At 37.6% G+C, this 24786-nt stretch overlaps 1 protein-coding gene across 7 annotated transcripts in view; it reads left to right on the top strand.

Annotated features, from left to right (window-relative positions):
* The window catches only part of tjp1b (tight junction protein 1b), a 172454-nt gene that overhangs the window by 138197 nt on the left and 9471 nt on the right, over positions 1–24786 (top strand). For all 7 annotated transcript variants that reach the window (XM_048159234.1, XM_048159233.1, XM_048159236.1 and 4 more), the window contains 16 exons: positions 3565–3692; positions 3928–4033; positions 4120–4270; positions 7685–7793; positions 9164–9383; positions 9478–9662; positions 9822–9917; positions 10011–10093; positions 10201–10411; positions 10727–10827; positions 13663–14016; positions 16888–17124; positions 20737–21660; positions 22918–23009; positions 23530–23751; positions 23846–23985. In XM_048159234.1, coding sequence (XP_048015191.1) covers positions 3565–3692; positions 3928–4033; positions 4120–4270; positions 7685–7793; positions 9164–9383; positions 9478–9662; positions 9822–9917; positions 10011–10093; positions 10201–10411; positions 10727–10827; positions 13663–14016; positions 16888–17124; positions 20737–21660; positions 22918–23009; positions 23530–23751; positions 23846–23985 — 3359 coding nt within the window. The remainder of the gene's footprint in view (positions 1–3564; positions 3693–3927; positions 4034–4119; positions 4271–7684; positions 7794–9163; positions 9384–9477; positions 9663–9821; positions 9918–10010; positions 10094–10200; positions 10412–10726; positions 10828–13662; positions 14017–16887; positions 17125–20736; positions 21661–22917; positions 23010–23529; positions 23752–23845; positions 23986–24786) is intronic.

Raw genomic sequence — 24786 nt, 5'->3', positions numbered from 1 at the left:
GAGCTTTTTTTCTCGTAGTTAGTTTTATGGATTATAAAAACTGTAAAGACCCTCGGGTGCACAATGGCGGCATTAATACTTAGCCTCAATGCCATCAGCCAATGCTTTTTATTGAGCCACACTGTAATTGCTGGGAAAGATATTCGTCATTGTCATGAATAAAACAGGACCACATGTGGTGGCCCGGCCCTGCAGAGATGGAGAGTTTCTGCAATCCGTGGATGTCGCCCGCTGTTGTTTACCGTGACAATAAAGGTCACGGGCAGGACCCGTCATCTATGGCCATGTGCCGATTTTTTGGAGAGCCTCAGTGGCGGTGGTGCACCTGGAGTCCTTTTCTCTTTGTTGTCTCTCTCTGTCTCCTCCATTACTCCAGATCAGATGGTCTGCGCTAAATATAGTCCAACAAAGGAGCTGCAAAACACAGCTGTGACCTTCAAGACTACCTAGCTGCCCTAGCCACACAACGCCCTCCCTCTCTCCCCATCTACCTTGCTCTCATCTGCCATTTGTCTTTCAGTGTAAACAGTGTTTTATGGGTTGTGTGCTTAGGCTTGATAGTGTGGAAAAAGCGGTGTTGTTTTTGGTTGTCCTGCGGAGAGCAGAGCATGCATTAATCATCAAAGGCTTTAATCGAACAGCACAAAGCTCATCTCATTCCACAATGTACCGTATATTTTCAGTGTCCTGGTATACAGGTGTGTTATTGATGTGCAGTCACTTATGGCCTGAAACATACTCTACCAAGTATGTGAACGCGAACATTTTGCATTCTCAGCGTTGCCACAAGGGGCGCTATAGTGGACATTCGTGTAACCTCTCAGTTCTTTCAGGTCGACTACTGTCATAGCAGAGCAACAATTTGATCTTGTCGAATCTTGTCGAGCAAGTTAGTTAAAGTAAGTTCAATGCTTGATCTCTGGTTTAACCCTTAAATGCATACCTCGGGTCTTTAGTGACCCGGGACATCATTCACTACCCTCCTCCTCGTTCATTTTTTAAACCAACCTTGGTATTCCTCAATCAATTTATTATTAACAATATAATAAGAAAAAAATCATAAAATTATAAAAGAATGCCTATTTTTGTATTCATTTTTTGTAAAAATTGTATAGGGTCCCTAACGACCCGAGGTGTGTATGAGTATACATATATTTTTTCTGCACAACAATAATTGAATCTTAGATGACGGAATAAGTGTAATTCACCTTTATTCCACAAGGTGGCAATGTCTGATACACAATGCTGAAGGGACGACTCATTCAGACAGAAAACGAAATAATAAGAACAACATGAAATGGTTCAGCGATTTACTGCAGAGCAAGTACTGAACGCAATCAAATATGACTGTAACTGTCACTGGATGGATCTGGTGAAGCTGTTAGTGATCAAAATATTGATTTTGAAGATGTTGAAAATTATATAGTTTTGAGAATACGTTAGAGATCGCGAATGGGCTCATGTTCGTGACCTCAAACATAAAAATAGCCTATTATTTGCTGAATTTACTGGGAAATGAGCTCTGACGAGGACAGTGATGATGGCATAAAACATCTGCTCAAACGAAGCCCTTTCAAGCTCCAAAAGGTAACAAAATATGCTTTATTTTATTCTTCTGTAATTGTTACTGTAATATCAGAAGAGTTTTATATTATCGCGACAGGTAGAGATCCTTCCGTATTATATATAGATCTGGGTCGATAAAGACCCGAATATGTAATAATGATTGGCGAAACAGTCATGCATTTAAGGGTTAATAGCACAGATATGTGAAGGTAACTCTATCGCCCCCTGGAATACTGATGTCAGTTACCGCCACATTAAAGGGATAGTTCACACAAAAATGAAAATTACCCCATGATTTACTCGCCCTCAAGCCATCCTAGGTGTATATGACTTTCTTCTTTCAGTTAAACACAATCAGAGTTATATTAAATATATCCTTATTTAAAACTTTATAAAGTAAAATAACGAGCTTCCGGCACGACAGCCATATGCATTCAACTTACGTCCAAAAAGCGCCAACTTCCGCGCCATAGTGCACAATGACGATGTACTACATGTTATAATGAAGGACATAGCGTAGTTCGTCATGGCATTGTGTACTACATCGTGGAAGTTAATGCTTTTTAGACGCTTGATTCGCTTCAGAAGTCCTTTATTAACCCTCCGGAGCCGTGTGGCGTACGTTTATGATGGATGGATGCACTTTTTTTGGACTTCAAAATCTCATCCTCCAATCACTACCATTATAAAGCTTGGACGAGCAAGGATATTTTTGATATAACTCTGATTCTGTTTGTCTAAAAGAAGAAAGCCATATATACCTAGGATGGCTTGAGGGTGAGTAAATTATGGGATAATTTTCATTTTTGGGTGAACTATCACTTTAACATAATTCATTGGCCAAGCGTTCATGTCTGCGTTTGGGTACTTGTGTTGAGAATGTTTGTGGTCTTTGGAGAAAAGATGTTTAGCTGTGAATTTGATATGTCTGTTTCATTTGAGCACATTTTATTTAAACTGTTTCAATGAATCAGTAAAAAAAGAAAGAAAAACTGATGAGTTTGAAGTGTTAGTTAAATGAATTGTTTCCAGATGCGAGGCATTTTATGTGTTCTTTAAGAAGTCTATATTTAATCTTTGATATTTGTATCTGTATTATCATATATTTGTTTATGGATACCAGTCAGTAAAGTTGATTTTGGGAGGTGTGATTCATTTTAGTGATTTGGTTTGTTTGGAATATTCATAACTGATTCGTTTCAGCCATTCAAAAAACATTTCAGCAGTGTGGCTATTTATTTACATGTTTGTTTTTGTAAGAAAATAAGTATTTAGTTAATTAATAATAATGTTAAAAAGTCATATTTTAAGTTCTAATAGTTTTGTTCAATGCATAACAGTTAATGAAATCAATTTCATGTTAGAGATTTGAATCATTTAGACTCTATCAATGAATTCAAAAGCCTGATTCACTGATCATCATTCAAAACTGATTCATCATTCAAAAGTGTCAATAAGTTTTACAAACCAGTGTTGTTTAGTTGTACGTCGTGTAAATGTAGTTGTTTGAGTTTGATGCCATCACTCTAGTTGAGATCTTAATGAGTTGTTTCAAAAGACTGATTCACCAATCATCATTCAAAAGTCAATATTATTGTCGATAAATTTTACAAATCAATGTTTTTTTTAGTTGTACATCATGTAAATGTCGATGTTAGAGTCACTCTAATTGTATTTGATCCAGATAAACCTATTTTTAAGGCTAAGTCGAAGAAGAATCATTCTGAGAATTGATTCCTCCAAGCTTTGCATTGCTTATGGTTCAAACATATCACTCCCTTTATTGTTTTACTTCCAAAGCAACTTGTCACATACAGTCCACTGATTTAAATTTCTTGTCGTATCAGTTTGACCAAATCATTAAAAAGAAACCTTTTCAAAAAAGATTCATCCACAGATAATTACTATAGTAAGTCATGACATTACTCATTAAAGACCAATGTATGATAACATTTTCACAGTTTTGCTCTTTGTTGTCCTGTTTTTTTACACCCACAGTCACAGGAGCCGTGATGAAGACAGGATCTCAAAAGCTGGGCCGCTCCCCTTACCTGCTAAGATGGTGGAGGAGATGCCGAAAGAGCAGAGCGCAGCCAGAGAAGAGAAACAGCTCCCCCCTCTGCCAGGTCAGAGGTCATTACACATGGATGCACTGTGATCAAACATTCTCAGCCTGTGCATGTGGGCTTGTGCGCAGGCGGTGATGAGCAGCGGGAGTTTGTCATTTTGTGACAGTGCCGTCCCACCTGCTCCGTCCCGCTGGGTGTCTCTGTGACCTCCCAGTGCGCGACACTCTCCTGTGGTGACAATTTTGTGTGTGTGTGTTTTACTCAGCTGCTCATTGTGCTTTGATCTCCTCAGAGCCCAAGCCTGTGTACGCTCAACCTGGTCAGCCTGACGTGGACCTGCCTGTTAGTCCGGCAGACGCCCCCGTGCCCAGCGTCACACATGATGACAGCATTTTACGGTGCGTCTCGCCAGCTTGCCCAAAACTTGTTTTAGAGATGTTGAGAATGAAACGTCCTAGATGTATGTTTGTGTGTCCACCCTCAGGCCGAGCATGAAGCTGGTGAAGTTTAAGAAGGGCGAGAGTGTCGGGTTGAGACTCGCTGGTGGGAATGACGTCGGGATATTTGTGGCAGGAGTTCTGGAGGACAGTCCTGCTGCTAAAGAGGGCCTGGAGGAGGGAGACCAGATTCTCAGGGTGAGTTCACTGATTAATTACTGCAAAAACTTTAGTCTACATGGGCAGCTACTTCTAAAGGTCATCAGGTTGCTGTACTTTTGGTTGTTAGTGAGCCACCAATCAGAGTAGTCAGTGTTACTGTGGAAGCAGGAACTATGGCAGAGGAACTCAACTGTAACCGCCCACTCCCATGAAGCTTTGCAAATGATTTAAAAGAGTTGGTCTCTTTTCACGTATATACAGTACAGTTCAAAAGTTTGGAACCACTAAGATTTTTAATGTTTTTAAAAGAAGTTTCGTCTGCTCACCAAGGCTACATTTATTTAATTAAAAAAACAGTAATATTGTGAAATATTATTACAATTTAAAATAACTGTTTTCTATTTGAATATATTTCACAAAGTAATTTATTCCTGTGATGCAAAGCTGAATTTTCAGCATCATTACTCCAGTCTTCAGTGTCACATGATCCTTCAGAAATCATTCTAATATGCTGATTTGCTGCTCAAGAAACATTTATGATTATTTTCAATGTTGAAAACAGTTGTGTACTTTTTTTTTTCAGGATTCCTTGATGAATAGAAAGTTCAAAAGAACAGCATTTATCTGAAATACAAAGCTTCTGTAGCATTATACACTACCGTTCAAAAGTTTGGGGTCAGTAAGAATTTTTATTTTTATTTTTTTGAAAAGAAATTAAAGAAATGAATACTTTTATTCAGCAAGGATGCATTAAATCAATCAAAAGTGGCAGTAAAGACATTTATAATGTTACAAAAGATTAGATTTGAGATAAACACTGTTCTTTTGAACTTTCTATTCATCAAATAATCCTGAAAAAAAATATTGTACACAAATATTTTGTACAATTGTACACATTAAATGTTTCTTGAGCAGCAGATCAGCATATTAGAATGATTTCTGAAGGATCATGTGACACTGAAGACTGGAGTAATGATGCTGAAAATTCAGCTTTGCATCACAGGAATAAATTACTTTGTGAAATATATTCAAATAGAAAACAGTTATTTTAAATTGTAATAATATTTCACAATATTACTGTTTTTTACTGTATTTTTAATTAAATAAATGTAGCCTTGGTGAGCAGACGAAACTTCTTTTAAAAACATTAAAAATACTAGTGGTTCCAAACTTTTGGACTGTACTGTATGTGTACAAAGGATATTTATACATACTCTGCCGTTCAAAATATTGGGTTCTGTAATATTTTGAAAGAAGTCCCTTGCTGATGCTAAAGCTGCATCTATTTTATGAAAAATACAGTAATGTTGTCAAATATTGTTACACTTTAAAGGGTTAGTTCACCCAAAAATGAAAATTCTGTCATTTATTACTCACCCTGATGTCGTTCCACACCCATAAGACCTTTGTTCATCTTCAGAACACAAATTAAGATATTTTTGATAAAATCCGATGGCTCAGTGAGGCCTCCATTGACAGCAAGACAATTTACACTTTCACACTTTCCAGAAAGCTACTAAAGACATTTAAAACAGTGGTAGTCACATGAACATGTTATGAAGGGACAAGAAAAAACTAAATAATGACTTTATTCAACAATATCTAATGATGGGCGATTTCAAAACACTGCTTCATGAAGCTTCGAAACTTTATGAATCTTTTGTTTCGAATCAGTGGTTCAGAGCGCATATCAAACTGCCAAAGTCACGTGATTTCAGTAAACGAGGCTTCGTTACATCATAAGTGTTTCAAAACGTTTCGAAATTTCAATGGCTCACGTGACTTTGGCAGTTTGATACAGGATGGTTGTGCGTGTTAGAAATCAGGAATGGTGAGAGAACATTGTGCTTGGTAAATTTTTTTGGTCTTCAAACCTAGGCCTGGGCGATAAAACTGTGCCGATATTTATCGACTGTACGTCTTATTCGATAACGACAGAAAAAATGTTCGATATAACTCTCGATATTGTTTCACTTAAATGCATTAAAATGTAAACAGACATGAAGTTCGGTTGCATAAACAACTCTCAAGCTCGCGCCGTCCCTGGATCACAAACAGACGCGCTACGAGTGACACGCAAACAAGTTGCTGTGGAGTTCAGATCCACAATCGCCATGTGAAATCAGAACACACAAACACATGAAAATCTTTATCTTTATTTCTGTGTTACAAATATTCAAATTATCACAGAAATACTGAGATAAAAGTTTATAGTTCAGATATAAATAATGTCAAAATAGAGCAAATCAGCCTCTGAAAGAAACGTGAACGCGCTGAAAATGATGCATTTATCGATTACATTGTTTCACCACCAGGTGGCGATAAGTGAGTGTTAAAAAATGTATTTGACGTTGAATCTTCATTCAACAGATTCTTTCAAATACACTGATTCATCCAGTAATGAAATAAGAGTATTTATGAGCATGTCATTGAATCATACATCCAAACAGATTTTTTTTTTAAATAATTAATTCAAATATATTAAATTTTTTTAAAAAGACTGCAGCAATTAATATTTTGTCAGAACCTCTAGTAAATTATTTCATTTAGTTGACATTCAGAATTGTGATCTCGGTTTGAAACGAAACAAAAAAATTGTTTACCTTAATTAAAAATGCATTGGTTAAATTCAAACTTTTTTTCTACTAAACTTTTTTTCAATAATTATCGATACTGATCAATATGAAACATTATATTGTGATAATTTTTTTAGCTGTATCGCCTATTCAAACCAAACTTGGGTCTACAGACAATGAAGTTAAAATCCTTAAAAAGCTCAAACCGTTTTAGACGTTTAGCTTCGTCCACTTGTGATCCGATCGACCAAAACGCTTCTTAATACCAGGTATAAACAGGGCCTGTGTTTGTGTGTGCGCACATGCATTTCTATCTGATGTTGATACCTGCTTGGTTTGTGCTCAAGCCATTGCATCTCTTACAGATTCTCAGCAGTTCAGCCTGAAGATGTTTGTGGTGGCATTTAGCTCTTGTGATGAATAACTCGACTGGGACTCTTAAAGGCCCGTGGCTGAAGGGAGATTTGGTGTCCCGGCTTTTATAACCTTGTGTTTACGGGCTCTTTAACGGCAGTCTTAGTTTTATGGTGGTTTCCCCTTCCAAAATGTCCCTCTTGTGCTGTATAGCTGCCATTTAAACCTCAGTGTGTGAAGATGCTTGCCTTCTCTCAGGATGGTTTCCCCGGTGACGTTGGTTTCCTTCACCTCGCTACCAAACGCAGCCTCTTTTCTTTTTTTTTTTTTTTCCTCGCTGGCTTTTTCCAACATGCTTATTCTCCATTCAGAACATTTGTCACTTGTAAACCTCACCACCCACCAAACAATTACACTTTTTCATAAACCTGTCTCAAGAAACAAGTCTTGAAATTTTTTTTAGTCCCATTTAGAGAGGAGTTTTTTTGTTCTAAGTAGCTTTTCTTCGAACCCTTCCCAGGTAAACAATGTGGATTTTGCGAACATCATTCGTGAGGAGGCCGTGCTGTTTCTGCTGGACCTGCCCAAAGGAGAGGAGGTCACCATCTTAGCCCAGAAAAAGAAAGATGGTAAGGATGTGATCTGTCAGGTCTTGGTATACGTGACTTGATTTAGGGAGGGCTTGATTTTATCCATCAGGAATTGATTAGATCAAGAAAAGTTGGTGTACTGCACCACAACTTATTTGTGATTGTTACAACAATGCCTAAATAGCTTTTTGGTAGTGACCTTGGCAGAAAATGAAAGTAGCAATGCATGCATGTTAATGTATTTTCATTGAAGATTACAAAGACAAATTAATTTACCCAGTAATATCATAACCTAGCTTGATTACATCCAATCAAATCTTCATGGATAAATGCCTAAATGCCTATATGTGCAAAAATGAGTGTTATTTTAATGTTTCGTAACCAGTTACTAAGTGCTACGCTAAGCTAGTTGGCCAAGTTGTCAATGCCTGATCAAAAATGAACATGTTATCATTATATCTTATTCTAGCTAATCAAAAGAATTCTTTTTTAACAAGTTACCATTATGTTTAGCTAGTAGGCCAAGTTGTTACCTTGCCCATGTCAATGTTTGATCAGAAAAAATCATTTCATTCTAGCTAATCAAAACAGTTTTTCCAAAGTCCCTTTCAAGGAAAGTCTGTTCACTCGGCTGCCATATTTGCAACGCTTCTGGGCAGCTATTTAGGTCATTCAACACCAAGTCCTATCTTATACTGAAATCTCAAAAACTGCTTGGCGGACTCACAATTAAATAACATATTTGAAATCGGCAACGAAATCTGACTTGAACTGTCCCATAAATGTTTTTTCTTGTGCTAAAATAGAATTAAAAAAGCTTATTTTTCCGTCTAGACGAGCCAATGCGCATGTGCAGTCCTAAGCGTGACTCTCAGGTTTCTATACCGGAGCCTCTAACGGCAGCTACATTGACACAATGACTGGCGATTGGCTCTTTTACTTAGAAGGCGGGACGTATTCCGCCATATTGCGCGTTGCCGTTACTTCCATTAACCACTTAGTACTATGCTAAGCTAGCAGGTTAATCGGTTTGCTTTCCTCAATCTCAATGGATGATCAGAATCCAAACAGCTTTTTTAACCAGTTAACACTGTTCTAAGCTAGGCTGTTAGCTTGTTAACCGAACGTTAACTCACAAGAAATGTTTAATTTGACTATTTTGGCTTTGGTAATATAGTGTCCAAGGGCAAAAAGATTCTGTGGAGGGATGAAATCTTGTATGAAATTAAATAATCATCCTACTGAAGAAAAGCAGCTAACATGATTTGCTGATCCACCAAGCTTACTGTTTTTTTAGGAATTTTGGGCACTTGCTAGACTGGCCAGCAAAACCACCTTAAACTGGTTCCTGCTTTTTAGCAGGACTGCTAAATATTAATAATAATAATATAAATGTCTTTGCTTCCCAGTGTACCGGCGCATTGTAGAGTCCGACGTAGGTGACTCGTTCTACATCAGGACCCATTTTGAGTACGAGAAGGAGTCGCCCTACGGCTTGAGCTTCAACAAGGGCGAGGTCTTTAGAGTGGTTGACACCCTTTACAATGGCAAACTGGGCTCCTGGCTCGCCATCCGCATTGGCAAAAACCACCAGGAGGTGGAGCGGGGCATCATCCCCAACAAGAATAGGTACTGAAGCCATCTGTATTAGTTTGCATTCAGTCATGCATGTTGGATGTGTTGAGTCGCTCAAGTTTGGACTGATGTTTTGTGTCCTCTGCAGGGCTGAGCAGCTATCGAGTGTCCAGTACACTCTCCCAAAGACTCCAGGAGGTGATCGGGCCGACTTCTGGAGGTTCAGAGGCCTCCGTAGCTCCAAACGAAACCTGAGGAAGAGCAGAGAGGACCTTTCTGCTCAGCCCGTCCAAACAAAGTTCCCCGCTTATGAAAGAGTGGTGCTTAGAGAAGGTACGGCACTTCTTTTAGTTTGCTGTGGTTATTTGTGGTTTGGACATGTTTTTTTGAAGCTTTCAAATCAGTTGAGAAGAGACAATCTGATAGATTTACATTAAAGGACAGCATTTTTGTATAAATCTAGTTAACCTGTTGTTTCTCCTGCATAAAAAGCTGGTTTCTTGAGGCCAGTGGTCATTTTTGGGCCTATTGCGGATGTCGCAAGAGAGAAACTGTCGAGAGAGGAGCCTGATCTCTTTGAACTTGCAAGTAAGTTTTTATGTAAATGAGATTTTCCTCAGTTTTTTCTTCAATATTCAGAAGGTAAATCTGTATAAACCTGTCGTCTTCCCCTCCTCTCAGAGAGTGAACCCAGAGACGCAGGCACAGACCAGCGCAGCTCTGGAATCATCCGTCTCCATACCATTAAACAGATCATTGACCGAGTGAGTATGAACTCGGATAATTCAGTTAACTGCCATCCTGCTTTCCATCTGCTCCGCTCGCGAGCAAAAACCCGGCTGGTGTTTCATGATTCTGTTTGTGCTGCTAGGACAAGCATGCCGTGCTGGACATCACCCCCAATGCGGTGGATCGTCTGAACTACGCTCAGTGGTACCCCATCGTGGTGTTCCTGAATCCAGACAGCAAGCAGGGTGTCAAGAACATGAGGACCAGGCTCTGTCCCGAGTCTAGGAAGAGCGCCCGGAAGCTGTATGAGCGCGCGCTCAAACTGAGAAAGAACAACCATCATCTCTTCACCAGTGAGTAGACCCAAACATCAAAATAATGTCATGTTGTTGCAAAACTGTGACTTTCTTTAGTTTGTGGAACATTTTTGAAGCATGTACAAGACACTCTTGTCCATATAATGGAAGTGAATAAGGTCTGGGACTTTTATTAGCTTCAAAAAGAATGCAAATGGACCATAAACATAGTGTAAAGTAGCTTTGTGTAAGTAACCGACTGAAATTTAAGTCATTGGTCGCCACTTATTTACTTGTAAGTGCTACTTTTGGTTAGTTATTAGTACATTGTGATCTGCTTCCAGAATTAACTGCGACTCTACTTCCTTATAGCCACCATCAACTTGAACAACATGAATGACGGGTGGTACGGCGCTTTGAAAGAGACCATCCAGCAGCAGCAGAACCAGTTGGTTTGGGTCTCAGAGGGCAAGGTAAGTTTCTCTACAGTTCTGTGTAAAGTACTTCTTTAGGGGCTTTCACACCGGAGGAACCTTTTCATAGTTCCTAGAGCTATTGGCTCAAGTGCCCGGATTTTGGCGTGTAGAACGCAGGAACTATGATTTTAGTTCTAGGAACTCCTTTTGAGGGGCTAAATTAGCTCCTACTTCAGGGTAGGGTCTAAACCAGTGCTACAGGAACTATCAGTGACGTTGATTGGTCAATTCAACATATTTACTCCACAAACATGAAAAAACAGTGATAACGGCATACCTGTTGTCTGCAGGGTTGTGATCTTTTCTTATTTCCTATTATCTTTCCTTATTTCCAGAATTCCTATTTCTGGTGCGAATGCAACCAGGAACGTGGCCTGGCGGAAATTAGTTTTGAACCACCCTGGTGGCTAGTTCCTAGAACTAATTTCCTAGAACTATCCATTGCGAAAGCCCCTTTTGTCTAGAGTCCCCGACCCAAACACCTTAGCTGAGGGGTCAGCAGCCGTATCAACTCAACCCCACCCCCATTTGTGCGTCTTATGCAATACATTATTGGACTGCTGTCTGGAATACTTGATTTTGAATGGCCAGTCGTGGTCATTCTACTATAGTTACACTGTATAATTGAATAAATAATAATTATTTATCTGTAATTATAATTACTGGTGGACATACACTACCGCTCAAAAGTTTGGGATCGGTAAGATTTTTAATGTTTTTAAAAGAAGTTTCGTCTGCTCACCAAGGGTGCATTTACTTAATTAAAAATACAGTAAAAACAGTAATATTGTGAAATATTATTACAATTTAAAATGACTGTTTTCTATTTGAAAATATTTTAAAATGTAATTTATGTCTGTGATGCAAAGCTGAATTTTCAGCATCATTACTCCAGTCTTCAGTGTCACATGATCCTTCAGAAATCATTCTAATATGCTGATCTGCTGCTCAAGAAACATTTAATGTGTACAATTGTACAAAATATTTGTGTACAATATTTTTTTTCAGGATTATTTGATGAATAGAAAGTTCAAAAGAACAGTGTTTATCTCAAATCTAATCTTTTGTAACATTATAAATGTCTTTACTGCCACTTTTGATTGATTTAATGCATCCTTGCTGAATAAAAGTATTCATTTCTTTAATTTCTTTTCAAAAAAATAAAAATAAAAATTCTTACTGACCCCAAACTTTTGAACGGTAGTGTATAATGCTACAGAAGCTTTGTATTTCAGATAAATGCTGTTCTTTTGAACTTTCTATTCATCAAGGAATCCTGAAATAAAAAGTACACAACTGTTTTCAACATTGAAAATAATCATAAATGTTTATTGAGCAGCAAATCAGCAGATTAGAATGATTTCTGAAGGATCATGTGACACTGAAGACTGGAGTAATGATGCTGAAAATTCAGCTTTGCATCACAGGAATAAATTACTTTGTAAAATATTTTCAAATAGAAAACAGTTATTTTAAATTGAAATAATTTTTCACAATATTACTGTTTTTTACTGTATTTTTAATTAAATAAATTAAGCCTTGGTGAGCAGACAAAACTTCTTTTAAAAACATTAAAAATCTTACCTATCCCAAACTTTTGAGCAGTAGTGTATATATTACTAACCCCAATATATCAGCCGATATTTTGGATTTTTTTTAATTATCGGCATCAACCTTTTAAAGGGGATTATGCCCCTTTTCAAAAGATGTAATATAAGTCTCTGGTGTCTCCAGAATATGTCTGTGAAGTTTCAGCTCAAAATACCCCACAGATCATTTATTATAGCTTGTCAAATTTGCCCTATTTGGGTGTGAGCAAAAACACACCATTGTTGTGTTTGTCCCTTTAAATGCAAATGAGCTGCTGCTCCCGGCCCACTTTCCAAAAGAGGCGGAGCTTTAACAGCTTGTGCTTCGGTTGCTCAACAACAACAAAACTGGAGAATCTCACGCAGCTAAAATTGCGATTCATCTGAGCAGCTTGTTTTTTCACATGCTTTCAGAGAAAGGCTTGCCAAAACAGTAACTGGGTTGTCCTTTTTCACGTTTTCTAGGTTGGACCTGATTTTAGCACTTAATGTTTTCATGATATGTCCCCTTTAATTTTTCTGTTTGATTAATACATGTTGGAAATGGGACTTCTGTTTTGATGTTGTTAAAACCGCCAATAAATAATAATTATAAAACTGTAATTGTAAATATTGGTTGACCTATATATCAACAAGGCCATTTTACATTTTTTAATTATCGGTATCAGCCTTTAAGTTTTTCTGTTTGACTGATAAGTGTAAGAATGGGGACTTTTATTTTAACAGCAGTAAAAATGGCAGCACCTTAATAAATACATTTAGATAACTTTAATTGTAATTAGTGTAAATATATTGATCGATATTTTGGCTGATAAGTGCTAGAACTGGGACATTTATTTTGACAGCACTAAAACCGCCAACATCTGAATAAATTTTAATTCGATTTAATTAGAATTTAATCAATCTGAATACAAGTATCTGCTGAAATATATCTGATATGATGATTAAAAAAAAAAAGTCTAATATCGGCAATAGCCAATATGGTAAAAATATACTTAAATTCAGCTTAAAAAATATTTCTTTTTTTTTTTCTCGTTATTTTAGTAAGTAGCCATGTAATGTAATTCCTAATTTATTATAGTGAAGAAAAAAAAAACTTTTAAGAGCAAAAAGCAGAGATGAGATGATTATTCCTGCTTTTTTTGCATTGGTTTCCGCTCTCACCCATCCATCATTTCATTTCCACTGCTGTGGGTCATCAAACTCATCTTAACCATCCCTCCCTCCCCCTCTCCGCCTGCAGGCAGATGGTGCTCCTGACGACGACATTGACATCCACGACGACCGCCTGTCTTACCTCTCGGCACCGGGCAGCGAGTACAGCATGTACAGCACCGACAGCCGCCACACTTCAGACTACGAGGACACCGATACGGAGGGCGGCGCCTACACTGACCAGGAGCTGGATGAGACTATGAACGATGAGGTGGGCCTGCCCAGCGAGCCTGCCATCACGCGCTCATCCGAACCTGTCCGAGAGGACCCGCCGGTCATCCAGGACGCAGCCGGGTACCCGAGCTACCAGCATGCTGTACCGCAACCAGAGCCGGTTAACCGCATCGACCCGGCCGGGTTTAAGATGGCAGCGCCTCAGCAGGTACGGAATAGGAGTACCATTATGTGTGTGTGTGTGTGTGTGTGTGTGTGTGTGTTGGTTACTTTGTTCATTTCAATGGGGCTTCTGTAAGTTTTAGAATTACGTTGGTCATTTCTGTTACGCAGTGCTTTTTGAACTCTCTAACTTTTAAAAAATGAATACGCTTGTGTTTCTTCATAGACACTCAGGCACTTAATTAAAAAACTTCACACACTGACAAGAACATTAACAGGATGGAAATCTAAAATTAGCCATTGCTTAGTGAAGAGAGCTAGCTTACATAAGGGTGTCAGCTTGGCTGTTTTAATTTTTAAAATACAGTATTTGTTTAGCTTACATAGGGGTGACATTATATGATCACGCTCTTATTCACGCAAATGCTTTTAAATCATTCAAGCGCCACAAGACAAATGTTGTGTCTTTGACACACACATACTCGCGCGCCAGTATTGAGTTCTCTTTCGTGCTTGAACAAACAATAACGCACAGAATTATGCCAAAATGCCTGTTTTGTCAAGTATCTTCATAAGAGCAGTCTTAAATGAACTTAAAGAGTTGATGCACGTCAGATCTGCTTCATGTTCGGCAGCGGCAGGTCTTAAAGTGACAGCAGCCTAATAAACCAGAGTCTGTCATTAATGTGACAATGAAGGTAACAGAGAAACTTATAGCTTTAATAAGGATTAATCTATATTTAATTTATCTTTTATGCAGTTAAGACTGTAAAGTTTTTTTTTTAAATTTATGCAATTTCTGTATATTTCCACAGGTAAATATGACATTTATTATAATGGGTTTATGTGAAGATTGTTTTAAGTTCACTTAAATTAAAAGTCATAATTTTTTAAAGCCTAATAAATGTTGAAATTGGTAGCTTTCAGTTATACTGTAATGTTGAATGTCTTTAATGTTAAAAAAAAAAATCAATTTCGTAGAGACGTCAATAGCAGTATTAGTATCAGTGATACTGGCTTTCATTCATAAAAAGATATTAAATATTTAAAATATACTGTCTTTATGTTGTTTCTACATTAATTTGGAAACTGAAATTATTACAATATAAAAAACTAAGATGTTTTAAATCGCGATTAATGACAGAAAAAAATTGATTGCATGTTTTTTTTATCAATTTGACAGCACTGTATATATATATATATATATATATATATATATATATATATATATATATATATATATATATATATATATATATATATATATATATATATATATATATATACAGTACAGTCCAAAAGTTTGGAACCACTAAGATTTTTAATGTTTTTAAAAGAAGTTTCGTCTGCTCACCAAGGCTACATTTATTTAATTAAAAATACAGTAAAAAACAGTAATATTGTGAAATATTATTACAATTTAAAATAACTGTTTGAATATATTTCACAAAGTAATTTATTCCTGTGATGCAAAGCTGAATTTTCAGCATCGTTACTCCAGTCTTCAGTGTCACATGATCCTTCAGAAATCATTCTAATATGCTGATCTGCTGCTCAAGAAACATTTAATGTGTACAATTGTACAAAATATTTGTGTACAATATTTTTTTTCAGGATTATTTGATGAATAGAAAGTTCAAAAGAACAGTGTTTATCTGAAATCTAATCTTTTGTAACATTATAAATGTCTTTACTGCCACTTTTGATTGATTTAATGCATCCTTGCTGAATAAAAGTATTCATTTCTTTAATTTCTTGTCAAAAAAATAAAAATAAAAATTCTTACTGACCCCAAACTTTTGAACGGTAGTGTATAATGCTACAGAAGCTTTGTATTTCAGATAAATGCTGTTCTTTTGAACTTTCTATTCATCAAGGAATCCTGAAAAAAAAAGTACACAACTGTTTTCAACATTGAAAATAATCATAAATGTTTATTGAGCAGCAAATCAGCATATTAGAATGATTTCTGAAGGATCATGTGACACTGAAGACTGGAGTAACGATGCTGAAAATTCAGCTTTGCATCACAGGAATAAATTACTTTGTCAAATATATTCAAATAGAAAACAGTTATTTTAAATTGTAATAATATTTCACAATATTACTGTTTTTTACTGTATTTTTAATTAAATAAATGTAGCCTTGGTGAGCAGACGAAACTTCTTTTAAAAACATTAAAAATCTTAGTGGTTCCAAACTTTTGGACTGTACTGTGTATATATATGTGTGTGTGTGTGTGTGTGTGTGTGTGTGTGTGTGTGTGTGTGTGTGTGTGTGTGTGTGTGTATGTGTCTTGTACGTATGTTGGCTTGCTAAATTTTTATTTAGGTTATATAAGCTGAATAACAGTTCGTTTACAGTTTTTGTTTAAATTTTGAAATGCAATGATTCAAGTCAGACAAACCAATGAATAACACAAAACATCACCGAATTACATAAAATCGTTTGTTAATGCTTGCTGATGTTTGTGCTGATGTCACTTCACGGGGATAATATCATAAAGGAACTGATAAAGGGATAAAGTTAGTCTTTGAGGCTTTTGTTAGTCATTAGGAAATACAGAAAACCCACAGGATGAAAAATCTAATATAATAATAAATATGTATGAGTATATATATGATCAGAACTATTTACTGCATAATAGAAATGACCCATAAAATAAAAACCATTTACCTTCCTTTGGGACGTTATCTGAATTGTAAACCTTCATTTTCTGACCAATAATATTTTTCTGCTTCCTGTAAAGCTAAAGACACTTATTTCATTCTGATACACGCTTCATGTGAGCTAGTTTGTATGACCAGATGACAAACTTTGTTCATTAGTCAAGGATGTTTTGGTGGTCGTAGCTGCTAGTTTTAGCTGGTTCTGTTGGCGGCGTGTGTCTGTAACCTCTTTGCCCCGTACTCCACAGCAAGCTGAGGCCGCTCTGGCCTCCCCGCCCCCTCCCTCTGCAGCGGCAGCAGCGTCCCCTGCTGTCGAACCTACCGCAACACTAGCGGGTACGAACCCAGAGGAGCCGCCTGGCACCCCTCAGGCCGACTCCCTTAACAGCCCCGTCCCCGTTCCCGACCCCCAGCCCGAACCTGAGCTCGCTCAGCCCCCAACACACGACCCCCACCAGTTGCTTCCTCCTGGCCCAGATCCAAAGGTACCAGCACATCCGGAAGCTGGACCCGCTCCCGGCCTGTTTCGGCCCGGTTCAGCCCAGCTCTCTCTTTTTCAACCTTGCCTGTGTCTATCACTCTTTTCTTTGACTCCTCCCACTCCACTGTCTGCATGAATGCTCCGCCCACCCCACGCGTGTGCTGCGTGTGTTCCTCTGACACTACGCCAGAGACTGTGTAACTGGTACACATGCACCACAGGAGGACGAGGGCCCGTTGCATAAGTAGATGTGCAGTCTCCTCCCATGGTGCCTCGTACTTCCTCTTGCATGGCTCCTAATTTATGATGTTTCTTGCAGCTTGTTCTGTCTGTAGTAGGGCTGGGCGATATATTGAATATTCATGTTATATCTGTGATGGCAGTTTAAAACGAAGCAACTTTGTGAACTTGTGATTTCATTTAATGCGCTTTTAATTCGAAAATACATTGTTATTAAGGTGCGGTCACATTAGCCAAATTTCGTGGGCAGGTTTACTATTGACTAGTAATTGACTAGTTTCCGTCCTCGTCTTGCGACCCACGTCTTTTTATACCATTTTTAATTTAAATGTAACAAAAGTTTTAAGATAATTAGGTAGTAATTAAGAATTTAAGAATTTGAGTCTTTTTCAAATTTGAATCATTTCCTTAAATCAGTACAAACTGTCCACTACAAGGAGTCAATTCATGTGATTCAGCGATTCATTTGATTCATTCACTAAAATGCTGCGTTCACGCCATGTCGTAATTACCGTAATTAAAAGATGGCAGCTTGTGACGTTACTCTCAGCTGTTCACATCCTCGGACTCTGAATTATGTGTTTCTATGACAACACCGTCAATGCCAAAATTAATCTGCAGCAGTCACATGGTACAAGCTCTCAGAAAATTCTGAGTTTACAAGTTGTAATTACGAGTTCTACCAGGATGTGAATGCTTTTTACAAGTCCGAAGCTCGTAATTATGGTAATTTCGACATGGCGTGAAAGCACCTAAAGTTTTCAGGTTTCACGAGTCCGTATATTGAAAATGCTTTAGCAACAATATTATAAAATAATTATATTTTATATTGCTATCATTTGCTTCAAGCACTAATATTTTCATGCAAGTAATTTTCCATATATGTTAATATAATTTGAATATTAAATTATGCATAATGTAATTAATATATACTATTAGATGTATTATTTAATATTAATAAATTATTGTATTGTTAATATATAAATAATTTATAATAATTAATATGTATTTATAGAATTTATATATACACTGCGTTCCAAATTATTATGCAAGTGACATATCAGTAAGATTTCAGTAGAATACACATTCAGATTTTAGTTTTTCTAATAAAATGTTTGTTTGTTTATTTATCCATGTCTTTTTAGATAACTGGTATCAATCTCAGATAAAATAATTTGCCAGGTCTACTTAGGTAAATGGAAACCCTACTTAGAGGTTGTTCCACATTATTAAGCAAGTCACAGTTCTCATGCAATATGAGGAGGAAGAAAGATCTGAAGATGAAAAGCATGAAATGGTGCAATGTTGTGCAAAAGGCATGAAAACAACTAATATTGTGTGAAAACTGAATGGAGATTATTGAATTATCATAAGATTTGTGAGTGATTTAGAGCACAGCAGAACTCGGTCAGATAAAGGCTTATTAATGAAAGTTCCTGTCAAAAAAGTTAATTGTATTAAAGATTATTATTAGAAAAACTAAAATCTGAATGTTTATTCTACTGAATTCTTACTGATATGTCCCTTGCATAATAATTTGGAACGCAGTGTATATGCGCATATATATATATATATATATATATATATATATATATATATATATATATATATATATATATATATATATATATTGCTTTGTTTTGTTCATTTAGTGAAAAGCTGTGTAAAGCATGATTGTTAAAACCATAATTATTTTTACTGCATTTTGAATGTACTTTGCTGTTTTTAATTTAAACAATGGTTCCTCAGTTTCATTTTGCGATATTTAACAGCGTCAGAAGACTGAAAATAAATTTTTGTTTTTTTGTTTGTTTAGCTGTTTAGCTGTATCGCCTGGCCCTAATCTGTAGTGATAGCTGAAATTATAGCGTTTGGCTTTGACCTGAATCACAACTGTACGGACGGCCGCTAGATGCACTGTAGACGTGTCAATAAATTGCAAACGGACCTTTCCCTGATTTGCAAGAATGAACTTCTGTAGTTGCATGTTCATTTAACCTGCAGACAGTACTTACAGCAAAGTAAAAGGAAAACAACTGATTCTGCATAATGTCTTCATAACCAGTGTTTCTTTTCATAGATGAAGACGTTATGTTAGAGCTTTTGTGAATTTCACTGTTAAATTGTCTTATAGGAGGTGTTGGACCTTTTACAGCTCTACTGTCTTCAGGCTATACTTTAAAAACTTGAGAAGGAGCCTTTCAAGACATAAGACATCTTTATAGCTCCACTTGGTCATATTATAAATTTATTAGATTTCATTAAAGATGAGGAATCAGTGTAACCAAGTTGAGGTGTTGTGCATTTTGAAGGGCTTCTTATCAAACTGTAGAATTGTAGAGCTGGGTAATAAACTGATAAGATGCTTGTTTTATTGCATATAAGGTATTAATCCTATATCAATGTTTTTTTATTTTGTTTTTTCTGATCAGGCGTGAGTTTAATTTCAGTGCTTGCAAGGCACCACTGTGTTTATACTTATCCATATAAATATGTGTGTATATATGTGACCCTGGACCACAAAACCAGGTATATTTGTAACAATAGCCAACAATACATTGTATGGGTCAAATTTATTGATTTTTCTTTTATGCCAAAAATCATTAGGATATTTAGTAAAGATCACGTTCCACAAAGATATTTTGTAAAGTATATGCATTGCTAAGGACTTCATTTGGACAACTTTTTGGTGATTTTCTCAATATTTTGATTTTTTTTTGCATCCTCGGATTCCAGATTTTCAAATAGTTGTATCTCGGCCAAATATTGTCCTATCCTGACAAACCACACATCAATGTAAAGCATATTTATTCAGCGTGATGTATAAATCTTTTTAAAAAATTGACCCTTATTTTGTGGTCCAGGGTCACATATATACATTTTATTCATTACATATTTAAATTAAAGTTTCTTCTAATATTGTTTTGTTTCTAACCTTATGCAGTTGTTCTGCGATTGTAAAACAAAGAATTTTTGATTAACTGTTTAACTATTGCTTTTATTTATTTTCATTTTTTGTTGTTCATATTAGTGAACATTCTAAGATGACTATCTATAGCCGCTTTTGCACTTTAAAAATGGCTTTGCAATGTGTTGATTTCTTGCACACAGCAACCAAAGCATAAAACCTCTCCTAATACTTTACCACCTTGCAAGCACTAGTATTTCCATGAGGAAATGCTAATCTAGTATTTTTATATTTCATTGCAGTTCATTTTAAATCCTTTGCCTGTTTTTCACCCTTAAAAATATTCTTATCTTGGATCTGTTTTCATTTCCTCTAACGACTGAGGTTCTTTTTGCGCTAAATTCTCATATCCAGTTTGAAACTTTTCTAGCAATCAGGCTCTGACAGTTGACGTTTAATCCCTCACAGATGTACAAAAAGGATCTGTACAGCATAGACGAGGCGGTGCGAGTGAACCACGGTGTGAAGCCTCCCCCTCCCCAGCAGCAGCAGCAGCCTTTAGGCCCCCCCACCTCGCTATCCTACAGCCACCAGCCTGTCTACCAGGACCAACAGCCATACCGCCAGTACGACCACCCGCCTTATGGCTATGACGGTGGCGGCTACGCACAACCAAAGCCTCACAATTACGACCCGCACCTGCACTACGACAACCGCGTGCCTCACTACAATGAGCAGTGGCCCCCTTACGACCAGCAGCAGACTTCACCCCAACCGCCACCTGCGTCCGGCTACTCTCAGGGCCACCAGCCGCCTCCTCCACCTCTGGGGTACGAACCCCGCTCTCCGTACGAGGACGGCCCCACCCGGGATTTCAGCCCCCCTCAGTCCCAGTATGATGGTGTGCCCCAAATGGGCTACGATAACCGGCCACGGCACTCTAAACCTGCACCGGTGCGCTATGAAGAGCCCCCGCCTCTGCCCCCACCGGCCACCTACGATGCCCGTTCGCCTTTCGAGTCCGAGCCGCATGGTTTCCCAGGCAACGCGCATCGCTCCCCTGATCCGCCAAAGCAGTATTACGGTGACACTGCAATGAGACCCTCGTACAACCCTGGCCCTCCGAACCGAGCGTATAAAGCAGCCCAGCACGAGCCTGTGATGAACTCGGAACCTCCTGCTCCGCCTCCCAAACCCGAGGCCATCTTGTCTCCAGGGGAACCGCCTCACCCGGCAGCTTCCAAACAATTGCCGCCTCCACCCAGGGACGATGATGATGAAGACCCTGCCATGAAGCCCCAGTCTGTGCTCAACAGGGTCAAAATGTTCGAGAACAAGCGCTCTGTGTCCGTAGACCGAGCCAAGGACACAGCGGATGTAGCTGGAATTAGGGTATGTTTCGGTCCTCTTGATATTGAACCTACACTTTTTCATTGGGCACTATGTTGTTAAATAACAATATATTATGTTTATTTGCAACATGCGTAACGCCTTAGCCTTAAGCTTAATATTGTGGTGAGCACCCTATTATGCTTTTTCAGATATTTCCTTTCATGTATTGTGTAATACAGCTGTGTTTGTGAATGTAAAATGTCTGCAAAGTTTTAAAGATCAAAGTCCAGTTTTGTTTCCCAAAAGAAAGAACTGATTCTGAACTGCCTGAAAGAATAATAACAATAGTCGTCAATAATTTGAAACAAATTGGCATTGCCAATGCCAGCCTTTGGCCTTCATTGCCTACCCACAAACAAAGTCTACTTTGACTCGCCCTCAAATTGAAAAAGTAAAACTGACGCCATTGTTGCTGTTCATATCACTGTGTAGCAAGTGCTAATGAAGCCTCCGGAGCTGAAATTAAGATAACGTAATGGCCTGTTCGTTTCACACACGCACTGTAAGTGATAGACCAATCGTAACAAACTGGGCCATCTGACCAATCACACCAGACTGGGCCAATCAGAGCAGAGTAGACCAATTGCAACAGACTGGGCCTATCAGAGCAGAGTTGACCAATCGCAACAGACTGGGTCATCAGACCAGTCAGAGTAGAGTAGGCTTTAGGAAAGGAGGTGTTTAGAGGGACTGAATCCTTTATCGAACCATTTCAGACACTGAGAAATGAGGTCAATTTGACCTTGAATAAATTGAGAGATCAATTTGACCTTGAATGTAAATCTATTGTAGGAGACCTCTAAAACAAAATTAAATCAACTCTGCTCAGATTACATATGGTCCCTCTCTACTTAGTGTTAAAGTAACACTTAAGCAGAGTTAAAGTTAATGAGATAATTAAGTGATTAAGTTATGATTGAGCATTAGTGATGAACACCTGCTGTTAACAAGCAGAATCACTGAAGAGAAACACAATAAGTACAAAGGACTTCCAGCCACAGCCTTAGAGCTCAACTGAAGATAAAAGACATTAAACCTCTCAAGATCTCATTAAACAACTCCACAAACAGCATGTTATCTCATTAAATTGAACTCTGCTTCAGTGTTATTTGAAGTCTATGTAGAGAGGGACCATATGTTCTCTGAGCAGAGTTGATTTAACTCTGGGGATTTTGCTGTGTAGCATAATAGGGGAACTTTATGAATGTAGTTTGTGAATGACATTGTGTTGATAAAAGGATGTACTTTCTTCTTCAGCCCACAGATCTCCCAAAACCTGTGAGCACCCCCGGTCCTGTGCTCAAAGCCAACTCTCTCAGCAACCTAGAGCAGGAGAAACCCTCTTACAGGTACAAACACTTACTGACACTACCAGTCTAAAGTTTGGAGTCGGTTAAGATTTTAATGTTTTTGAAAGAAGTCTCTTATGCTCACCAAAGTTACATTTATTTGATCAAAAATACAGTAAAAAGTGAAATATTTTTACAGTTCAATGTATATGTACACCTACAACCATCAACCAAGGCTTTATTTAGTCTGAATTGACTGGAAGAGTCATTATCCGGACAGTGTGGTGTAAACCACAAGTTATATCAGCTATTTGTTTGGAAGTTACCACATTCATATACAAACTTGGATTCAGAGTGCAAATTAATCATTTGTTTTATTGTTTAAAAGGTTTGGTTTCAAATTGCATTGTGTTTCACACACTTATCTTCATACAAGTGCAGACATCTATTGTAGTGAATTATGCAAATGTAGTCCTATAGTGCCCTCTGCTGGTTGATCTTCCATTCTGGAAATCACCATTAGATGTTACATAATATGAAGTTGCACTCTTTCATTTTGATTATTTTCTTCTCCTCCTAGAGCTCCAGAGCCCCAGAAACCTCAGACGCGTGTAGGGGACGACGTAGTCCGCTCCAACCACTATGACCCCGATGAAGATGAAGAGTACTACAGGAAGCAACTGTCGTACTTTGACCGCCGCAGCTTTGACAACAAGGCCGTGAGTCAACCCAACACTGGAGTCAATCGCTTCCACGAGCCGGCCAAAACATCTCAGCCTCAGATAGGATATCCTTTCGCCAGGTACCGTCTAATGCTAAAAAGACATTACTTATTCTTGTATTGGCAGTGCTCTTGTGTATGTCATACACACTCTTCCACACACTTTCCACTTCAGGACAGAGTCTGTGGAGAAGGTGAGTCCTGTGGACAAGAGGTACGAGCCTCTGCCGCCCGTCAACCCGTCGCCTGCTCCATACAGCCAGTCCACACCTGCTGCTCCACCCACATCCCTGCCCAAACTCAGCAACATAGAGGGTGAGAATGAGTCTTGGATGTTTCTTCTATTGTGGTACTTTTGGCCATATATATTTATATATTTTACACTGTTACTAGTTTAATAATTTAACTAATTATGTTACTACTTATTGTCCAACAGTGTTTATACTAACATTACAGGAGAGTTCTGCCATTTTTTTTCTTAAAATTTCAAACATTTTTGGAATAAAATGTCCAACTCATAGCTAGTATTTTATGTAAAATACACCTAATATTTTCTCACTTATAGCATCATTTTACAAAATTACAAAATGACTGAAAAAGCGCTATAAAATACTTTTGTCTGTTTGGGAACCCAAACAAAACAGGCTTGATTAGCGAACTATTAATTATTGGAAAACTATTATTTTTAGTTTTAATTATAGAGTAATTTCACACCACAAATAGTGTTTTTTTTTTTTTTTACTTTTATGTAATAAATCATTAAAAATTATTTTTTTTAAGTGTACCTCAAATGATTAAATATAAACATTCAAAAATTAGCAAAAAATTAATCATGATAAAAGTTGCCAAGACAGTGTAAATGCACAATATGTAAGATTTTTGGATTAATATATCCAGAAATCACTAGAACATTGTTATATATTTTGTTGACTTGTGTACTTGCACTATCCCAGATGTTTCCATGAATGTTTAAATCCAGAGAAATAAGCAATTTTAACCAGGACACGGACCGTGTCCGTGTCGTTGCCTATCAATGATGTCATACTCACGTTACCCTCGATTTCTGGTTTTATTTTATAAAAACCATGAAAACACCGAAGATGCTTTAATATATTA

This window comes from Megalobrama amblycephala, linkage group LG15, assembly GCF_018812025.1.
Source record: "Megalobrama amblycephala isolate DHTTF-2021 linkage group LG15, ASM1881202v1, whole genome shotgun sequence".
Taxonomy (NCBI): Eukaryota; Metazoa; Chordata; class Actinopteri; order Cypriniformes; family Xenocyprididae; genus Megalobrama; species Megalobrama amblycephala.
This window is presented reverse-complemented; position numbering and strand designations above follow the sequence as displayed.